This window comes from Chiloscyllium punctatum, chromosome 39 (assembly GCF_047496795.1).
Source record: "Chiloscyllium punctatum isolate Juve2018m chromosome 39, sChiPun1.3, whole genome shotgun sequence".
NCBI lineage: Eukaryota > Metazoa > Chordata > Chondrichthyes > Orectolobiformes > Hemiscylliidae > Chiloscyllium > Chiloscyllium punctatum.
Window position 1 is genome coordinate 16,557,963 of NC_092777.1, and position 17,997 is coordinate 16,575,959.

The following is a 17,997-nucleotide window of genomic DNA, read 5'->3' on the forward strand; positions in this document are numbered from 1 at the left end:
TTGAGCTGATATTGTATAGACCACCAACTTCAAATGCACTCTGCTTGGACATTGAATAAAAAATTATGCTCAGCAACTCCTGGCAAAAGCCAGAATCGTGAGAATGAATAAGGTTTTCTATGGAACCTAATGAGATAAATGTTGAAAATCAATCAGCGGACCCTATGCATAGCCTTGGAACTGCTTTCCATTCTAATAGTGCTTCAGTTTCCTATACTCCCTATAAAAAATGTTAAGCCTTTACGGGGTCGGGGGGCTTCCAATTTTCACTGCCTCCCACCCCTAAGCTATTTCTCTTGATATTTTAATGTGAAGGGGGATCAGAGAATTCCTGGCTGCCGCAGAAACACCAAGTTTCATTTTCAGAAGTGGGATGGCCAAGAATAAGAGAACTTATAGAATCAAAAAGTGCAGAAGGAAACCGTTTTTCCCACCATGATGTGCTAGCCCCTATCCAATTAGTTTTACTCACTTGCACTCTCTTTTCCAGGTACATAGAGTCATAGGGTCACAGAAATGTACAGCATGGAAATAGACCCTTCGGTCCAACTCATCCATGCCGACCAGATATCCCAACCCAATCTAGTCCCACCTGCCAGCACCCGGCCAATATCCCCCCAAACCCTTCCTATTCATATACCCATCCAAATGCCTCTTAAATGTTGCAATTGTACCAGCCTCCACCACTTCCTCTGGCAGCTCATTCCATACACGTACCACCTCTGTGTAAAAATGTTGCCCTTTAGGTCTCTTTTACATCGTTCCCCTCTCACCCTAAACCAATGCCCTCTAGTTCTGGACTCCCCTCAGCCTCCGACGCTCCAGGGAAAACAGCCCCAGCCTGTTCAGCCTCTCCCTATAACTCAAATCCTCCAACACTGGCAACATCCTTGTAAATCTTTTCTGAACCCTTTCAAGTTTTACAACATCTTTCCAATAGGAAGGAGATCAGAAATGCTCACAATATTCCAACAGTGGCCTAACCAATGTCCTGTACAATCGCAACATGACCGCCCAACTCCTGTACTCAGTACTCTGACCAATAAAAGAAAGCATACCAAATGCTTTCTTCATTATCCTATCTCCCTGTGACCCCACTTTCAAGGAGCTATGAACCTGTACTCTAAGGTCTCTTTGTTCAGCAACACTTCATAGAACCTTATCATTAAGTATTTAAGTCCTGCTAAGATTTGCTTTCCCAAAATGCAGCACCTCACATTATTGGAATTAAACTGCATCTGTCATTTCTCAGCCCATTGGCCCATCTGGTCAAGATCCTGTTGTAATCTGAGGTAACTCTCTTTGCTGTCCACTACACCTCCAATTTTGGTGTCACCTGCAAACTTATTAACTGTACCTTATGATTTCTCTTGAAAACGACAATTCAATTTGCTTCTACCATCCTTTCAAGTAAAGTGTTCCAGACCACGATAACTCCCTTATGGTTCTTTTCCCAATTACCTGCAGCCTTTGTCGTCCAGTTACCAAATCCCTCACCAGTGCTTGCATTTTCTCTCTATATATTCGACCAAAAAGCCTCAAAATTTTGAACACCTTTATTAAATCTCCCTTTGGCCCCCTCTGCTCAAAAGAGAACATTTCCAGCTTGCCCAGTCTCTCCAAGTAACTGAAATCCCTTAATTCATGTGTCAATCTGGCAAATCTCCCCTAGAGAGTTTCAAAATAGTGGACATTAAGGGGCAAAACAATCAAATGCCTTACTTGTGAGGTTTTCTGGGGAAAATTCTGAGCTCTGTCGTTTAAGCCTTAAATCCCAGTGTTTCTGTGCATAGCACAGTGTGCAGTTTTCACCAGAAGCCCACAATGCAGGTATACACTCTACCTAAGACACTTAAAAGGCAGCAAGTTGTATCTGTTATGAGGGATTCCTCAACGGCATTAAATGTGTCTCAACTGTGTCCTCTGCACAGTCCTCCTTTCCTGGCTTAGGGCATGTTCAATTAGTCACAGCATTTCCATAAACTTTCATTTTAATCTTTCAATTCAAACATCTATGGAAACCGCCAATATAAGAAACAAAAATGGGCATATGCTTTGAAGTCTGACAAAAAAAAGGCACTATAAAGTGCAACAAAAAAGAGAATATGTCAATAATTTGATCTTTTAAGAAATATTGATAGAAAGTATTAATTGATATTTATTGATATGTATCATCGAGAGATGGCAAAACAACATCTAATTGACAAAGGACAGATAGATGTATTTCAATAGGGTGTAATAGGTATTAATGAATAACTGATGTATGATCTGCAGAAGGTATCTTTGCTGATTAGCTGACACAGCACAGTGTGGGTAGATTAACTCATTTGGAAATATATTTTTATTAAGAGATGATTGATGAAGCTGACAGATGATTAATACGTCGATATACTGAACAATTTGTCTTCCTGAGGCCTAATAGGCTGACAAATGGTTGACAGCTACTATCAGGTTAATAAAGTCATTGGTCCTGCACAGCAGGAAGGCTAAGGACTGGTGCTATTTGATGTCTCTGCTTTTATTCTGCAGGTATGAGGATACTGGTGACACTGCTGCTGGACACTTTGCCTATGTTAGGCAACGTACTTCTCCTCTGTTTCTTTGTCTTCTTTATTTTTGGCATTGTCGGGGTCCAGCTGTGGGCAGGATTGCTGCGAAACAGGTGCTTTCTCGAAGAGAACTTTACAATGTGAGTATGTCTCATCTCAAAACGTGGACGACACAGTTATCAATGTAAAAGGAATGACCATTATCCAAGTCAAATGTGTCTATTGCCCACCCAATCTTAAATCTGATGCTGGCACTTATGTTACTGTGGGAAGGGAGAATGCCAACTCATGTACTTAATGCTGGGTGGACCGGTGCCAACTCCACCAGCACCAATGCTCATTTCCCTGCTCTGTGAGGTTGCTCATGGCAACCACGCAGTTGCCCAGTTGGCAAGCAAGGAAGTAATTCACAAGTGGCAAGTTTCCACAAGTTAGTGGTCCACCAGTCTGCTTCAGGGATTTTGATTGGAGGGGCACATAGTGGCCAGTGTAAAGGGCGTGAGGGCCCTGCTCAATTTCACAAAATGGAGGCATCTTTCACATGCCCCAGATGGTGGACAGGGCCTCTAGTTAATATGTGATCCAACAGAGGGCCACCTCCAATAGTGCTGGCTGAGTACCACAGTGGGTTGCCTGCTGAAATCATTTCCTCTGTCAGGGGACTGGAAGCCAACAATTTTCAACTGAGGGGAGTGTGTTCCTTATTAAGACATAACACCATTTTAGGAGAGGGAGAACCTTGAAGTAGGGGACAGACAGGAAGGAAATATGCTCTGTTGCCAGTGAAACATGACCGAGTTCCAACAGTAAAAAATGTACTTCCCTCTTCTCTTTGGAGTAGTTCCGATTGCTGTCAGGAATCAATAAGGCCGCAAGGTATAGGAGCAGAATTAGGCCAATTGGCCCAGCAAGTCTGTTCTGCCATTTGATCATGGCTGATATGTTTCTCAGTCAAGCGTGCGTTGCTGGAAAAGCACAGCAGGTCAGACAGCATCCGAGAAGCAGGAAAATCGACATTTTGGGCTGGAGCCCTTCATCAGGAATGAGGCTGGGAGCCTTGGGGGTGGAGAGATAAACGGGAGGTGGGTAGAGCTGGGGAGAGGGCAGCTGAGATTGCAATAGGTGGATGGAGGTGGAGATGAAGGTGATAGGTCAGAGAGGAGGGTGGAGCGGATAGGTGGGAGGGAAAATTGACAGGTGGGACAGGTCATGAGGACAGTGCTGAGCTGGAAGGTTGGAACTAAGGTAAGGTGGGGGGAGGGGAAATAAGGAAACTGGTAAGGTCCACATTGATCCCCTGGGGTTGAATGGTCCCAAAGCGGAAGATAAGGCGCTCTTCCTCCAGGCGTCAGGTGGTGAGGGATTGGCGATGGAGGAGTCCCTGGACCTGCATGTCATCGGCAGAGTGGGAGAGGGTGTTGAAGTGTTCGGCCACGGGGCAGTGGGGTTTATTGGTGCAGGTGTCCCGGAGATGTTCTCTGAAGCGCTCTGTGAGAAGGCATCCAGCCTCCCCAGCGTAGAGAGAAACCGCATCGGGAGCAATGATATGTTTCTCAAGCTCATTCTCATGCCTTCTCCCCATTACCTCTGATCCCCTTACTAACCTATCTATTTCTGTCTCAAATATACTCAATGACTTGGCCTCCACAGTGGTTCTGCAGCAGTGAGTGCCACAGATTCAGTACCCTCTGGCTGAAGAAATTCTTCCTCATCTCCATTCTCGTCCCTTCACTGTGTTGTGCCCTCAGGTCCTAGTCTCTCCTACTAGTGATAACATCTTCTCCACATGCACTCCATCCAGGCCTCTCTGTAGTCTGCGATCCCCTCCCCCATCCTTCTAAACTCCATCCAGTACTGACTCAGAGTCCTCAACCGTTCCTCATATGACAAGCCCTTCATCCCTGGGATCATTCTTGTAAACCTCATTCAGACCCCATCCAAAGCTAGTGCATCCTTCTTTAAGTATGGGGCCCAGAGGATTAGATAGGGTAGACAGTGAAAGTCTTTTTCCTAGAATGATGACATCAGCTTATACGAGGGACATAGCTACAAATTGAGGGGTGATAGATTTAAGACAGATGTCAGAGGCAGGTTCTTCACTCAGAGAGTGGTGAAGGTGTGGAATGCCCTACCTGCTAATGTAGTTAACTCAGCCACATTAGGGAGATTTAAACAATCCTTGGATAAGCACATGGATGATGATGATGGGATAATGTAGGGGGGTGGGCTTAGATTAGTTTACAGGACAGCGCAACATCCAGGGCCGAAGGGCCTGTTCTGCGTTGTATGGTTCTATGTTCTATTAACCTGCTCACAATATTCCAAATGCAATCTGTTCAAAACTTTATACAACCTCTGCAGTACATCCCTATTCTATATTTTAGCCCTGTCAAAGTAATATTGCATTTGACTTCCTAACTGCCAACTGAACCTGCATATTAACCTTAAGAGAATCCTGCACTAGGATTCCTAGTCCCTTTATGCTTCAGACTTCTGATGCTTTTCCCTGTTTAAAAAATAGTATATATCTCTATTCTTCCTACCAAAGTGAATTACCTCACAGTTTCCCACATTGTATTCCATTTGCCACTTCTTTGCCCACACTCCTAGCCTGTTCTGCAGGCTCCCAATTTCCTCAACACTACCTGCCCCTCTACTTACCTTTGTACCACTGCAATCTTCACAACAATGCCCCCTGCTCTTTCATCCTATCAGTAATGTATAATATGTGTAGTTGTGGTCCCATCTCTGACCCCTGCAGAACCCCACTAGTCACTGGTTGCCATCCTGAGAAAGACCATTTTTTTCTCTAATCTTTGCCTTCTGTTAGTCAGCCAATCCTCTATCCATGCCAGTACCTTGCCCCTAACATCATGGGCTCTTAATTCACTTAGCAACCTCCTGTATAGCACCTTATGAAAGGCCTTTTAGAAATCCCATTGGCTCTCCTTTGTCCAACTTGCTCACTACCTCTTCAAAGAATTCTAATAGATTTGTCAGCCATGACCCCCCCCCCGCCCCCCCACTTGATGAGACCATGCTGTCTCAGCCCTATTTTACCCTGCACTTCCAAGTACCCCGCAATCTCAATAATGGACTCCAAAATCTTACCAACGACTGAGGTCGGACTAACCAGCTTATCATTTCCCATCTTCTATCTCCCTCCCTTTTCAAACAGGGCTGTTACATTAGCCATTTTCCAGTCCTCTGGGACCCTCCCTGACTCCACTGATTCCTGAACGATCACCAACTTGGAGATATTGAGGACTGCAGATGCAGGAAAGTCAGAGTCGATAAAGTGTGCAGCTGGAAAAAGCACAGAAGGTCAAGCCGCACCAGAAGAGAAGGGGAGTCGATGTTTCAGGTCGGAACCATCAAATCCTCTGCTCCTCCAATGCTGATGACCTGCTGTGCTTTTCCCAGCTCCACACTTTATCAACTCTGAAAGATTACCATCAATGCCTCTGCATTCTCCTCAGCTATCTCCTTCAGAACATTGGGATGTAGTCCATCTGGTCTAGGTAATTTATCCACCTTCAGACTTAGTAATGACCACAGCCCTCACCTCTGTCACATGACTCTCTTGAAGTTCTGGTATGCTGTTGGTGTCTTCCTCTGTGAAAACAGATGCAAGGTACCTATTCAGTTCCTCCACCATTTCTTTGTTCCCATTACTACTTTTCCAGCCTCATTTTCCAGTGCTCCAATGTCCATTTTTGCCTCTCTCTTACTTTTTATGTATTTATCAAAAAAAACACTTGTAATTTTCTTTTAAAATAAAGTATGAGCTAATGTACCCTGATATTTCATCTGCTGCCCCCTTATTGCTTTTTTAGTTATCCTCTGCTGGCTTTTAAAGGTTTCCCAATCCTATGGCTTCCCACTAGCCTTCCCCATTTTGTATGCTTTTTAGTTTACTTTTATGCTGTCCCTGACTTCCCTTGTCAGCCATGTTTGCCTCGTCCCTCTTTTAGTGCGTTTCTTCTGCCATGGAATAATCTTCTGCTGTGCCTTCCAAACTACCTCAGAAACCCTTTCTATTGATTAGATTAGATTACTTACAGTGTGGAAACAGGCCCTTCGGCCCAACAAGTCCACACCGACCCGCCGAAGCACAACCCACCCATTCCCCTACATTTACCCCTTTACCTAACACTACGGGCAATTTAGCATGACCATTTCACCTAACCTGCACATCTTTGGACTGTGGGAGGAAACCGGAGCACCCAGAGGAAACCCACGCAGACACGGGGAGAATGTGCAAACTCCACACAGTCAGTCACCCTGAGTTGGGAATTGAACCCAGGTCTCTGGCGCTGTGAGTAACCACTGTGCCACCGTGCCGTCCCATCTTCCGCCCCATTGCTGCTCCACCATCTTCCCTGCTAGGCTCTCCTTTTCAACTAACTCTGGTCAGCTCCTCCATCATGTCTTTGCAGGTACCTTGACTCAACTGCAATACCGTGACATCAGATTCCAGCTCCTCCCTCTCCAACTGCAGGGTGAATTCTATTACATTATGGTCACTGCCCACTAGGGGTTCTGTGACCTTGAGCTCCCTAATCAAGTCTGCCTCATTACACATCACCAAATCAGCTTTGCGTGTTCCCGAGTGGGCTTTACCACAAGCTGCTCCAAAAAGCTCATTTGCTTTGTTTCATATGCTGCCTGTATTTAAGTACAACACCCTCAGTCCTGCATTGACTGCCCCTCTTCTCATAGTTGCCCCTTCTTCTGCTGTTCCTGAAGTTAGATTCCTGACCTTTTCCGTACACTCTGTCCTATTACTCTTTATGGAAACTTTAATAACCTCTGCTGAGCCTTCCTCCCCTTTAACATTTCCCTTAATTCTCCATGCACTGAACCCAGCCCCTTGACTCACTTAGGAAATTCAACCATCCTAGGCATCTTTGTAAATATTCAAAATTCAAAATGTGTTCATTAGCAATTGAACATAATTAAAAAGGAATTAAAATCACAATGATTTAGCATTTTTATTAACTCAATGATGGAAGGAAGGCTGCAGCCAAAGTGATGATTTTTCTGTTTAGCAGGAAGGGCTAGTATGCTGGACTTGCACCTAAGATCTGTGTTTCAGTCAAGCAATATCCAACTCGATAAAATCCATTTGTAGGTTCAGTTTTTATCCCCATTCTACATTGTTAATTCAACATGACCCAAAATGAATCTCTATACCTCTCAACATCCTTTTCTCACTGTCAGTAACACTACTAAAACAAAAGAAAAAAAAATCTCATTTTTTTCACACCTTCTATATCATTTAACAGCCTGCTTTTGAAGTGTGTTCAGCATTGTAATCTAGGAAATGTGACAGACAAACTGCACAGCACTCTGATTAGGAAGAGATCAATTGTTTTTGGAATTATTTGAGACCAATATTATCTCGGGCAGCAGGATTCACACTCCTCATGTTCATTGAAATCATGCTATGGGATATTTTTTCTATCCACCTGACAGAGCCTCTGTTTCAAATCTAAACTGAAGTATTGTCCCTCTGACAGTGCAGCACTCACGCTGCAATACACAAAACAAGATTTTGTGCTTCATTCTCTAGAATAGGACCACAGACCCATGACCTTTGATCTCAGATTCAGGTAGTTACTATGAAGCCAAGGTGGAACCCTAGCTTCACGGTGTGTACATCGGATTGTCAGTTAGCTTTCCTTCCATTATTCACTGTTAGCATAAAATAATTTGTATTGCTTTCCTTTTCAAATTCTTGTTCCTTGCCTGCGAAAGATATTACCTCGTCCTTTGTTATAGATTTTCCCATCCCGATAAGGGTTCAGAAAGAATTTACCAGGATATTGCCTGGTATGGAAGGTTTGAGCTATAAGGAGAGGCTGGATAGGCTGGGACTTTCTTCACTGGAGTGTAGAAGGTTGAGGGGTGAGCTTACAGATGTTTATAAAATCATGAAGGGTGTAGTTAAGGTGAATAGCTGGTGTTTTTTAGTACAGGATTCTCTTAAGGTTAATATGCAGGTTCAGTTGGCAGTGGGGGATTTCAAAACTAGGGGGCATATTTTTTAAGAAGAGAGGAGAAAGATTTAGAAAGGACATGCGGGCCAACTTTTTTACACAGGGAGTGGCCGTGTGTGAAATGAACTTCCAGAGGAAGTGGTGGATGCGGGTACAGTTACAATGTTTAAAATACATTTGGATATGTACATGAATAAGAAGTGTTTGGAGGGATATTGTTCAAACGCAGGCAGGGACACTAGTTTCGTTTGGGATTTTGGTCAGGAATGACTGGTTGGATCGAAGGGTCTGTTTCCATGCTGCATGACTCTATGACACTGTGATAGGCTGGTTGGAAAGGCTGGATTGGGAATGTGGCTGGGAATGACTGTATTTAATCTTGTTCCCACCCACTAGCCTATGCAGCTTATTCTCCAGACCATACCTGCACTCCTCCTATGGTCAGTTGACTCAGCTCAGTATAAGATTTGGACTTAGGGCCCCTTTGATGTTTTGTGGTAGATCTTGCACTGGGAAAATGCATGCTTCTCTCTCTCTCTCTCGCTCTCTCACTTTGCAAAGTGCTTTTTATGATCTCCCACCTCTGGCAAGTCCACAGTGGGAGTCCCTGCTGTGAAACACATGTGCCCTGTAAAAGGTGAATCATTAGTGAACGTTTCCTGCTTGGATCAAGATAAGACACTTTGCAGATTTTGGATGATGAGGGAAGTAGGAAGTAATTTGAGTGGAATTCTGTGCAGGCTCAGAAGTATATTTGGAACAGGTGTGGGTTTATCTGGAATCCCTTAATGAAGTTGGAAGAATGTCCTTCATGAATTGAGAAAGTTGTCTTGTGTTGTTTTTCACCCGTCCATATTCTGAGGATTGACCGCACAATGAAGGATCTTTCTTCACTGAGTTTTCTTCTCTGCTGTCCCATAGAGGCCAGTCCTCGGTTTGATATTATCTTGTGTCTTCCTCCCACTTGTCACCATCTACTGGAGTTGACAACCACCGTTCTCCTTTTCCCAAGCCCCACCCAAAACATCCACTCCATCAAATTCCTGAGGTAAAGATCTGTTACAACAAAGAACTCCTGAGGTGTCACCTGATTTTTGTTTTCCTACTTGATGGTCTGAAGGCGCTCCTGCTGTGAAGCTACCTTGTGGACCAAAGGATTATCTCACAGGGAGAAAAGATCTGTCAGTCAAATATGTGATCAGCTGTGACTCAATGGACAGGACTCTCACCCACGAGATTCATACGTCACACCAGAGACACAATCTCAGCTGGTACCGAAAGTCTGCTGCCCAGGCAGTAGTTTTAGAGGTGAGGTGGGAAGCTGAGGTTCTGTCTATTCTCTCAGGTGAATCTAACTCTATTGAGAGGAACAGGGGAGCTGAACCCAGAGGCCTTCCCAACATTTATTCCCCAAAATCACCCAACCAGATTAAATGCTGAGCTATCTCATCGCTGTTCGTTGGATCTCGCTGTGTTAAAATTAACTGCCATGCTTCCCTACATTACAATGGTGTCTACACTCCCAAACCTATTTGACAGCTGAGAAGTTTGGAGCACCTTGAAGACATAAAAGATTCTATACATGTAAGTGCTTGCTAATGGCCTCATAGCATCTCATCCAAGGACATCCCTTAGGACTAAGCTTTGTAGTAAATGTAGGTTTTTATGAACAAAAGGGAACCGCCCAGTTTAGTCTAATTGTAGCCTTACTTCATGCTCATATTGCAGCAGGGCTTATAACATGATGGCTGGTGGTCTAGTTGTAACATCACTGGGCTAGTAATCCAGGGCACAGGGTTATATTGTGTAGGGTATGGGTTCAAATCCACCATTGCAGCTGATGGAGTTTACTTTCATTCATAAGTCTGGAAATGAAATCTAGTCTCAGTAATAGACCATGATACCAATCATCAGTTGTAAAAACCCATCTGGTTCATTAATGTCCTTTAGTGAAGAACATTGGCTACCCTGGCCTGGCCGATGTGTGATTCCAGACCCACCATAATGTGATTGGCTCTTAACTGCTCTCTGAAATTGTCCACAACCCACTCAGTTGAAGGGCAAAAACATTCTAGCTGTAAAATAAAATTCCAATACATGGCATTGTTCCATTCACAGCACATTTGTAGGCAGTGTAGTGTTGGAAATGAGTGTTGGTCAGACTGGAGCACTGTTCCAAGATATACACACCAAATCAAACCAGTATATGTCATTCACAAGATGTAATCATTTTTCCTTCCAGGGTCAGAGATCAGTGAAGCCTGCCTTACTTGTACCAATGTATTCCCAAACTGAACTAGTAAGCCGAAGGTGTATATGAAGGAATGGTGGTAATGTCACTGAATAAGTAAATTGGAAGCTAGGCTTTTGCCCTCAGAACATTGGTTCAAATCCCTCCATCACAGATGAAGAAATCAATGATAATGCCTCATCAATGAGGTGACCAGGGAACGATAAATTTATGGGTAGATGATGGCTTAGAGTTATTATCGCTGGACTATAAATCTAGAGACCTAAATAATGTTCTGGAGGTCTGGGTTTAAATCCCACTATGGCAAATGGGAAAGTTTGAATCCAATAAAAACCTGGAATTAAGAGTCTAATGATGAAACCATGAAACCATTGTCAATTGTTGTGAAAACGCATCTGGTTCATTAATGTCCTTCAGAGAGGGAAGCTTCCATCCTTACCTGAGCTGTCCTCCATATGACTCCAAACCCACAGTAATGTGCTGGACTCTTAACCGCCCTCTGGGCAATTAGGGATGGGCAAGAAATGCTGCCTAGCCAGCGATATCCACAACTCATAATTTTAAAAATCTCAGGCAGATATGTGTCGTGAGTTCCCATTTTCCACTCCAATCTTTGTGGTGGAGCAAGGGACAAAAGTGCGGCTGGCAAAAGAAGGAAGAAAAAGTTACAGTCAAAGACATGCCTGACTATTCACAGGTATCACCTTCAGAGCCCCTTTAGCAGAGAGGTTTAGGCTGGTCACCTGGCATGTGGCAACCAAGTAGATATGCAAAGGAAGTTATGGTGCTAAAAAACCTTTGCCAGATGAAGAAAACAAAGAACTGTAAACATAAGGCTCAATAACTGATGTAATTTCAACTAAGTAGGACAGTGCAGTGCAGGCGCAATCCCAAGTGGTGTCTCCAGGGGCAGTCTTTATCTTTATTATGACATTACTTCTTGTCAATAACACTTGGCATCTAATCACTTGACCAGGCCTTTCATATCTTTAAGATCTAATCATGTCATAGGCAAGAAGTATTCAAGATGATAGCAACCAGAAAAAGTCCAATTCACTGTCGAGCTGGTTTATTAGGATACCCTGAGACCCCCTGAGGCCACTTTTCCTACCTTAATGTCAAACCTGTTTCTCTCTAATTGTGTGACTTTTTCCATTTTTGTCATAGACCTGCCTCTCAAGGGCTGGATCGATATTATCACACAGAAAATGATGATGAGAATCCCTTCATATGTTCCCTCCTGAAGGATAACGGAATGCGCTATTGTCGCAGTGTGCCCCAAAGAAGAGTGAATAACATTGAATGTACCCTCGACGATACAAGTTACTACCTGTTACTGAGTAACAACACGGACAATATCAGCTGTATAAACTGGAATCAGTACTATACCCAGTGCCAACCTGCTGATCACAACCCATTCAAAGGAGCCATCAACTTCGATAACATTGGCTACGCGTGGATAGCAATATTTCAGGTACGTTGAGGTGTTCTTCCTTCAGTAGGTTACAGCTTTTACTTTGAGACAGGCTGGCAGATTCAATTTCTCTCATTCTGACAAAGGCCAACAGCAGCCAACAAGTAATTCACTGAAACTGGTGGCGAAAGGGATTTCTTTTAAAAATGAAAGACTTGCAGTTATGCAACACTGCGGAAATGTCAGGATACTAAGCAGCATTCTACAACCAATGAAGTACATTTTAAACAGAAGCCACTGTTGCTGTGCAGGAAGCATCACTGCCAAATTGTACACAGCAAGATCCCACAACTGACAATGAGATAGATGGGCAGTTGATTTGATGTTGACTTGGGAATGAATATTGCCCACCATTTATCTTCTAAATAATGCTCCAGGGATCTTTAAAAACCAGCTTAGGGGATCAGTTTAATGCCTCAACACAAAGCCAAACCCTTCAACACTGAGGGCATCCTCAGTATGGCATTGGAGTGTCAGTCAATGGTGGTCAACTCTCTGTAAGGGATAGAGCAGGAGATGCTATTAATAAAGCCACACCTGGAATCCTACTTCCCTTTTTGTTATTTGGAAATCATTTTCCAAATTATGTTAAAAACTCAAATTATACCTAATAGTTCTCTTTATTATGGTGATGGATAGAAATAGTAACTATGAAGCTGTCACTTCTAATTGTTCATAGCTAGCAATGAGATAGATGACCAGATGTCTGTGTGGAGTTTGCACATCTCCCCATGTTTGTGTGGGTTTCCTTCGGGTGCTCCGATTTCCTCCCACAGTCCAAAGTTGTGCAGATTAGGTGAATTAGTCAGGAATAAATGTAGGCAATGAGTCTGGGTGGGATAGTCTTCGGAGGGTCGGTGTGGACTTGTTAGGCCGAAGGGCCTGTTCCCACGCTGTAGGGATTCTATATAATCAATATAATAATCTGTGTTTTAATGGTGTTTTCCTGAAAACGAATATTTCACTTCAAGGGTGGTTGCATAGATTGGGCCTGCACTCTTTGCAGTTTGGAAGATTCAGAGATAAACTTACTGAAACATGCATGATTCTGTGAGGACGTGACAGAGTAGATGTGAAAAATGGTTCTCCTTTTGAGAGAGACTAGGAGCAGAGGGCATAATCTTAGAATAAGGAATCATCCATTTAAGACAGAAAAGAGTAAATATTGTTCTCTCGGAGGGTTGTGAATCTATGGAATTCTTATTGCAGAGGTTGGGTCGTTGAATGTGGTGTTTGAAGAAGTGACGAAAATTATAGACGAGGGTAGGGTGGTCAATGTCAACATGGACTTTAGTAAAGCATTTGTCAAGATCCCTCATTATAGACTGTTCTGTGGCAGTGGCATTCTGCAAGGATCAGTGCTGGGACCTCTGTTGTTTGTAATATATATAAATGAGTTGGTTGAAAATATAGGTGGTCTGATTAGTAAACTTATAGGTGACATGAAAGTTGATAGAGTTGTGGATAGTGAGGGAAGTTATCAAAGGATACAGCAGGATAGAGATCAACTGGAAAGTGAGGCAGAGTTATGACAGATCGAATTTAATCTGGACAAGTATGAGGTGATGCATTTTGGATGGTCAACTCCAAGTGGAAATATATAGTAAATGGCAGGATCCTGAGGAAGATTATTAGACAGAGGGGTAACACAAGTGGATATGGTGGTAAAGAAGGCATATAGCATTTCCTGCTTTCAGCTGAGTATAAAAGTTGGCAAGAGTGGTGCTGGAAAAGCACAGCAGTTCAGGCAGCATCCGAGGAGCAGGAAAATCGATGTTTCGGGCAAAAGCCCTTCATCAGAAATACAGGCAGGGTGCCTGAAAGGTGGAGAGATAAATGAGAGGAGGGTGGGGGTGGGGAGAAAGTAGCGTAGAGTACAATAGGTGAGTGGGGATGGGGATGAAAGTGATAGGTCTGGGAGGAGGATGGGGGAAGGTAGCAAAGAGTACACTGGGTGGATGGGGGAGGGGATAAAGGTGATAGGTCAGAGAGGAGGGTGGAGTGGATAGATGGAAAAGAAGATAGGCAGGTAGGACAGGTCATGGGGACGGTGGGTTTCCAGCTTCTGCAGTCATTGTTTTTACCTAAAAGTTGGCAAGTCATGTGGCAGCTGTATAAGACTTTAGTTAAGTCACGTTTGGAGAATTGTGTGCAGTTCTGGTCACCACACTACAGGAAGGATATGGCGTCAATGGGGTGGGGGCCAAAAGAGATTTATTAGGATATTGCATGCATTGGAGTGTATTGGCTATGGGGAGAGGTTGGACAAACTTGGATTGTTTTTGCGAAAGCTTCAGAGGATAATGGGTGACCAAATAGAAGTGTATAAAATTATGAGAGGCACGGATAGGTTGGATATTCTGAGTGTGTTTTCCCAGATGGAAATGTCAAATAAGGTGAGGGGGAAATATTTAAAGGAGATGTGTGAGGTAAGGTTTTTTTGCAGAGGGTGGTAGGTTCCTGGAACACACTGCCAGGGGAGATGGTAAACACAGTTACAATAGCATCGTTTAAAAGGCACTTAAACAGACACATGCACAGGAAGTAAATAGAGGGACTGTGCACAGACAGATGGTGTCAGGTTCAGTGCAGACATGGTGTGCCAGGGAACCATTTCTCTGCCATATTGTTCTGTGTTCTTAATGCTGAGACAGTCAGATTTTTAATCAGTAGGGGATCAAGGGTTATGGAAAACAAAGGCAACTTGCAATTGACCGCCCAAAATACATCACCTCACACTTGTCCAGATTAAACTCCATCTGCCATTTCTCTGCCCAACTTTTCAACTGATCCATATCCTGAAGTACCCTTTGAAGATTATCAGATTAGATTCAACAGTGAGGTGCTGGAAAAGCACAGCAGGTCAGGCAGCATCTGAGGAGCAGGAGAATCGACGTTTCGAGCATAAGCATCAGGAAACCTTGGATGCTGCCTGACCTGCTGTGCTTTTCCAGCACCACACTCTCGACTCTGATCTCCAGCATCTGCAGTCCTCACTTACTCCCAGATTATCAAATTAGCTGTGATCTCATTGAATTACAGAGCAGACTATGTGGGCCAAGGTGGCCTACTTATGCTCCTACGTCAGTCATGAGTGGGCAGTAAAAGAACGTTTAGGGTAGGAGTAGACCATACAGCCCCTCAGCATGTTCCAACATTCAATATGATGATAGCTGACCTCTAACCTCAGCACCAGTTTCCCATCTGCTCCCCATATCTCTTAATTCCAGGAGAGCCCAGGAATCTCAAGCTTGAATATGTCTAATGATGGAGTATCCATAACCATTCTGATATAACAAATTCCAAATATCCACAGCCCCCTGATTGAAGGAGCCTCTCCTCATTTCAGTCCTAAATAGTTGATCCCTTTAATATTGAGATTCCACTTCTGTGATTTGGATACCCCACTGAAGGCAAACAGCCACTCAGTGTGAAGTCTAAAATCTCCTTCAGGTTCTTAAATGGTTCATATCTTACGTCAGCTCATCTCTCACTCTCTGAGACTCCAGAATGCATGGACTCACTTTACGCACTCTCTCAACTCAGGGACCCACTGAGTGAACCTCCCTGCACTGCTTCCAACAAAAGTACTTAAGCATGAAGACTAAAACTAAACACAAGTCTTGTACACCAAAAAACCTTGAAGTAAAGACTATGCCATTTATCTTCTAATTACTCACTGGACTAACATTTTAACTTATTTTCATTGTACACTATATCCAAGTTTCCTTAATAACCTACTCTTAAAGGTTTCTTTTTTAAAAGAGTCTGCTCTTCCATTCTTCCTACCAAAATGAATAAAGCCACATTCCCTACAATACTTTGTCTACCACCTGATATACCCACTGATATAACTGTTTTATATCTCTTAGCTGCTACACTGTATATTCCCCACAGCTTACAAAACCACATCACTATATAACATCAGAAAACCAGCACATATTCTGTTTCATCATCTATGTGATCACAATAGAATTGAAAATACCTGATATTCATCACCAACCATTGAGAACTCCACTAGTTACTGCCTGCAGACTTGAAAATGTCCTGCTTATCCCTGCACTCTGCCTCCTGACCAGTATTCAATCCTCTCCCCACACTAATATATCATCCTAACTCCATGAGCCCTTGTCTTATGTGTTAACATTTCATGTGGCATTTTTAACGTGCCTTTTGGAAACCTAGGTATATTACGTCTACTGACTCCCCCATTTCGACTACAGGTCACCTCCTCAATGAAATTTCATAAGTTTATGGAGCACAATTTCTTTTTTGTAAAACTTGTTTGATCATACATGAATTCCTAAATGCATTAAGATTTCCTTAAAATAGATTTCAGAATACCCAGAATTTCTCAGACTAACTGGCTTGTGTTTCTCCCACTTTCTTGAATAGCGGTAATTACATTGGTTAAGTTCCAATCTACTAGAACCATTTCAGTAGAGTGATAGAGTCATAGGGATGTACAGCATGGAAACAGACCCTTTGGGTCCAACCCGTCCATGCTGACCAGATATCCTAAATAAATCTAGTCCTATTTACCAGCATTTGGCCCATATCCCTCCAAACCATTCCTATTCGTATACCCATCCAGATGCCTTTTAAATGTTGTAATAGTACCAGCCTCCACCACTTCCTCTGGCGTCTCATTCCATATACGCATCACTCTCTGCATGAAAAGATTGCCCCTTAAGTCCCTTTTAAATCTTTCCCCTCTTATCTTAAACCTATGCCCTCTAGTTTTGGACTCCCCCATCCTGGGGAAAAGACCTTGACTATTTACCCTATGCTCAATAAGGTCATCCCTCAGCCTTTGACGCTCCCTGGAAAATAGCCCCAGCCTCTCCCTCCAACCTAGGCAACATCCTCATAAATCTTTTCTGAACTCTTTCAAGTTTCATAATATCCTTCCTTTCGTAAGGAGACCAGAATTACATGAAGTGTTCCAAAAGTGGCCTAACCAATATCCTGTACAGCCGCAACATGACCTCCAAACTCCTGTACTCAGTGCTGTGATCAATAAAGGAAAGCATAGCAAATGCTATCCTATGTACATGTCACTCCACTTTTGAGGAGCTATGAACCTGTACTCCAAGATCACTGTTCAGCAACACTCCCCAGGACCCTGCCATTAAGTGTGTAAATCCTGCCTTGATTTGCCTTTCCAAAATGCAGCACCTTACATTTATCTAAACTAAACTCCATCTGCTAATCCTTAGCCCATTGGCCCGTCTGATCAAGATCCCATTGTACTCTGATGTAACCTTCTTTGCTGTCTACTCCACCTCCAATTTTGGTCTCATCTGCAAATTTATAAACCACACCTCCTACATTCACATACAAATCATTTGTACAAGTGAGGAAAAGCAGAGGATCCAGCACCAATCCTTATGGCACACCACAGATTACAGGCCTCCAGTCTGAAAAGCAGCCCCCCACCACCACCCTCTGTCTTCTACCTTCGAGCCAGTTCTGTATCCAAATGGCGAGTTCACCTTCTGTTCCGTGTGATCTTGTTAACCAGTCTACCGTGAGGAATCTTGTCAAACAACTTATTGAAGTCCATATAGATCACGTCCACCACTCTGCCCTCATCAACCCTCTTCGTTACTTCGTCAAGAAAACTCAATAAACTTCATGAGATGCGATTTCCCACATACAAAGCTATGTTGACTAGCCCTAATCAGTCCTTGCCTTTCCAAATACATAGAAATTCTGTCC

At 43.3% G+C, this 17,997-nt stretch overlaps 1 protein-coding gene across 3 annotated transcripts in view; it reads left to right on the top strand.

Moving 5' to 3' along the window:
• cacna1g (calcium channel, voltage-dependent, T type, alpha 1G subunit) overlaps positions 1-17,997 on the top strand; it is a 303,314-nt gene that overhangs the window by 49,508 nt on the left and 235,809 nt on the right. For all 3 annotated transcript variants that reach the window (XM_072558229.1, XM_072558230.1, XM_072558231.1), the window contains exons 4-5: positions 2,530-2,689; positions 11,970-12,276. In XM_072558229.1, coding sequence (XP_072414330.1) covers positions 2,530-2,689; positions 11,970-12,276 — 467 coding nt within the window. The remainder of the gene's footprint in view (positions 1-2,529; positions 2,690-11,969; positions 12,277-17,997) is intronic.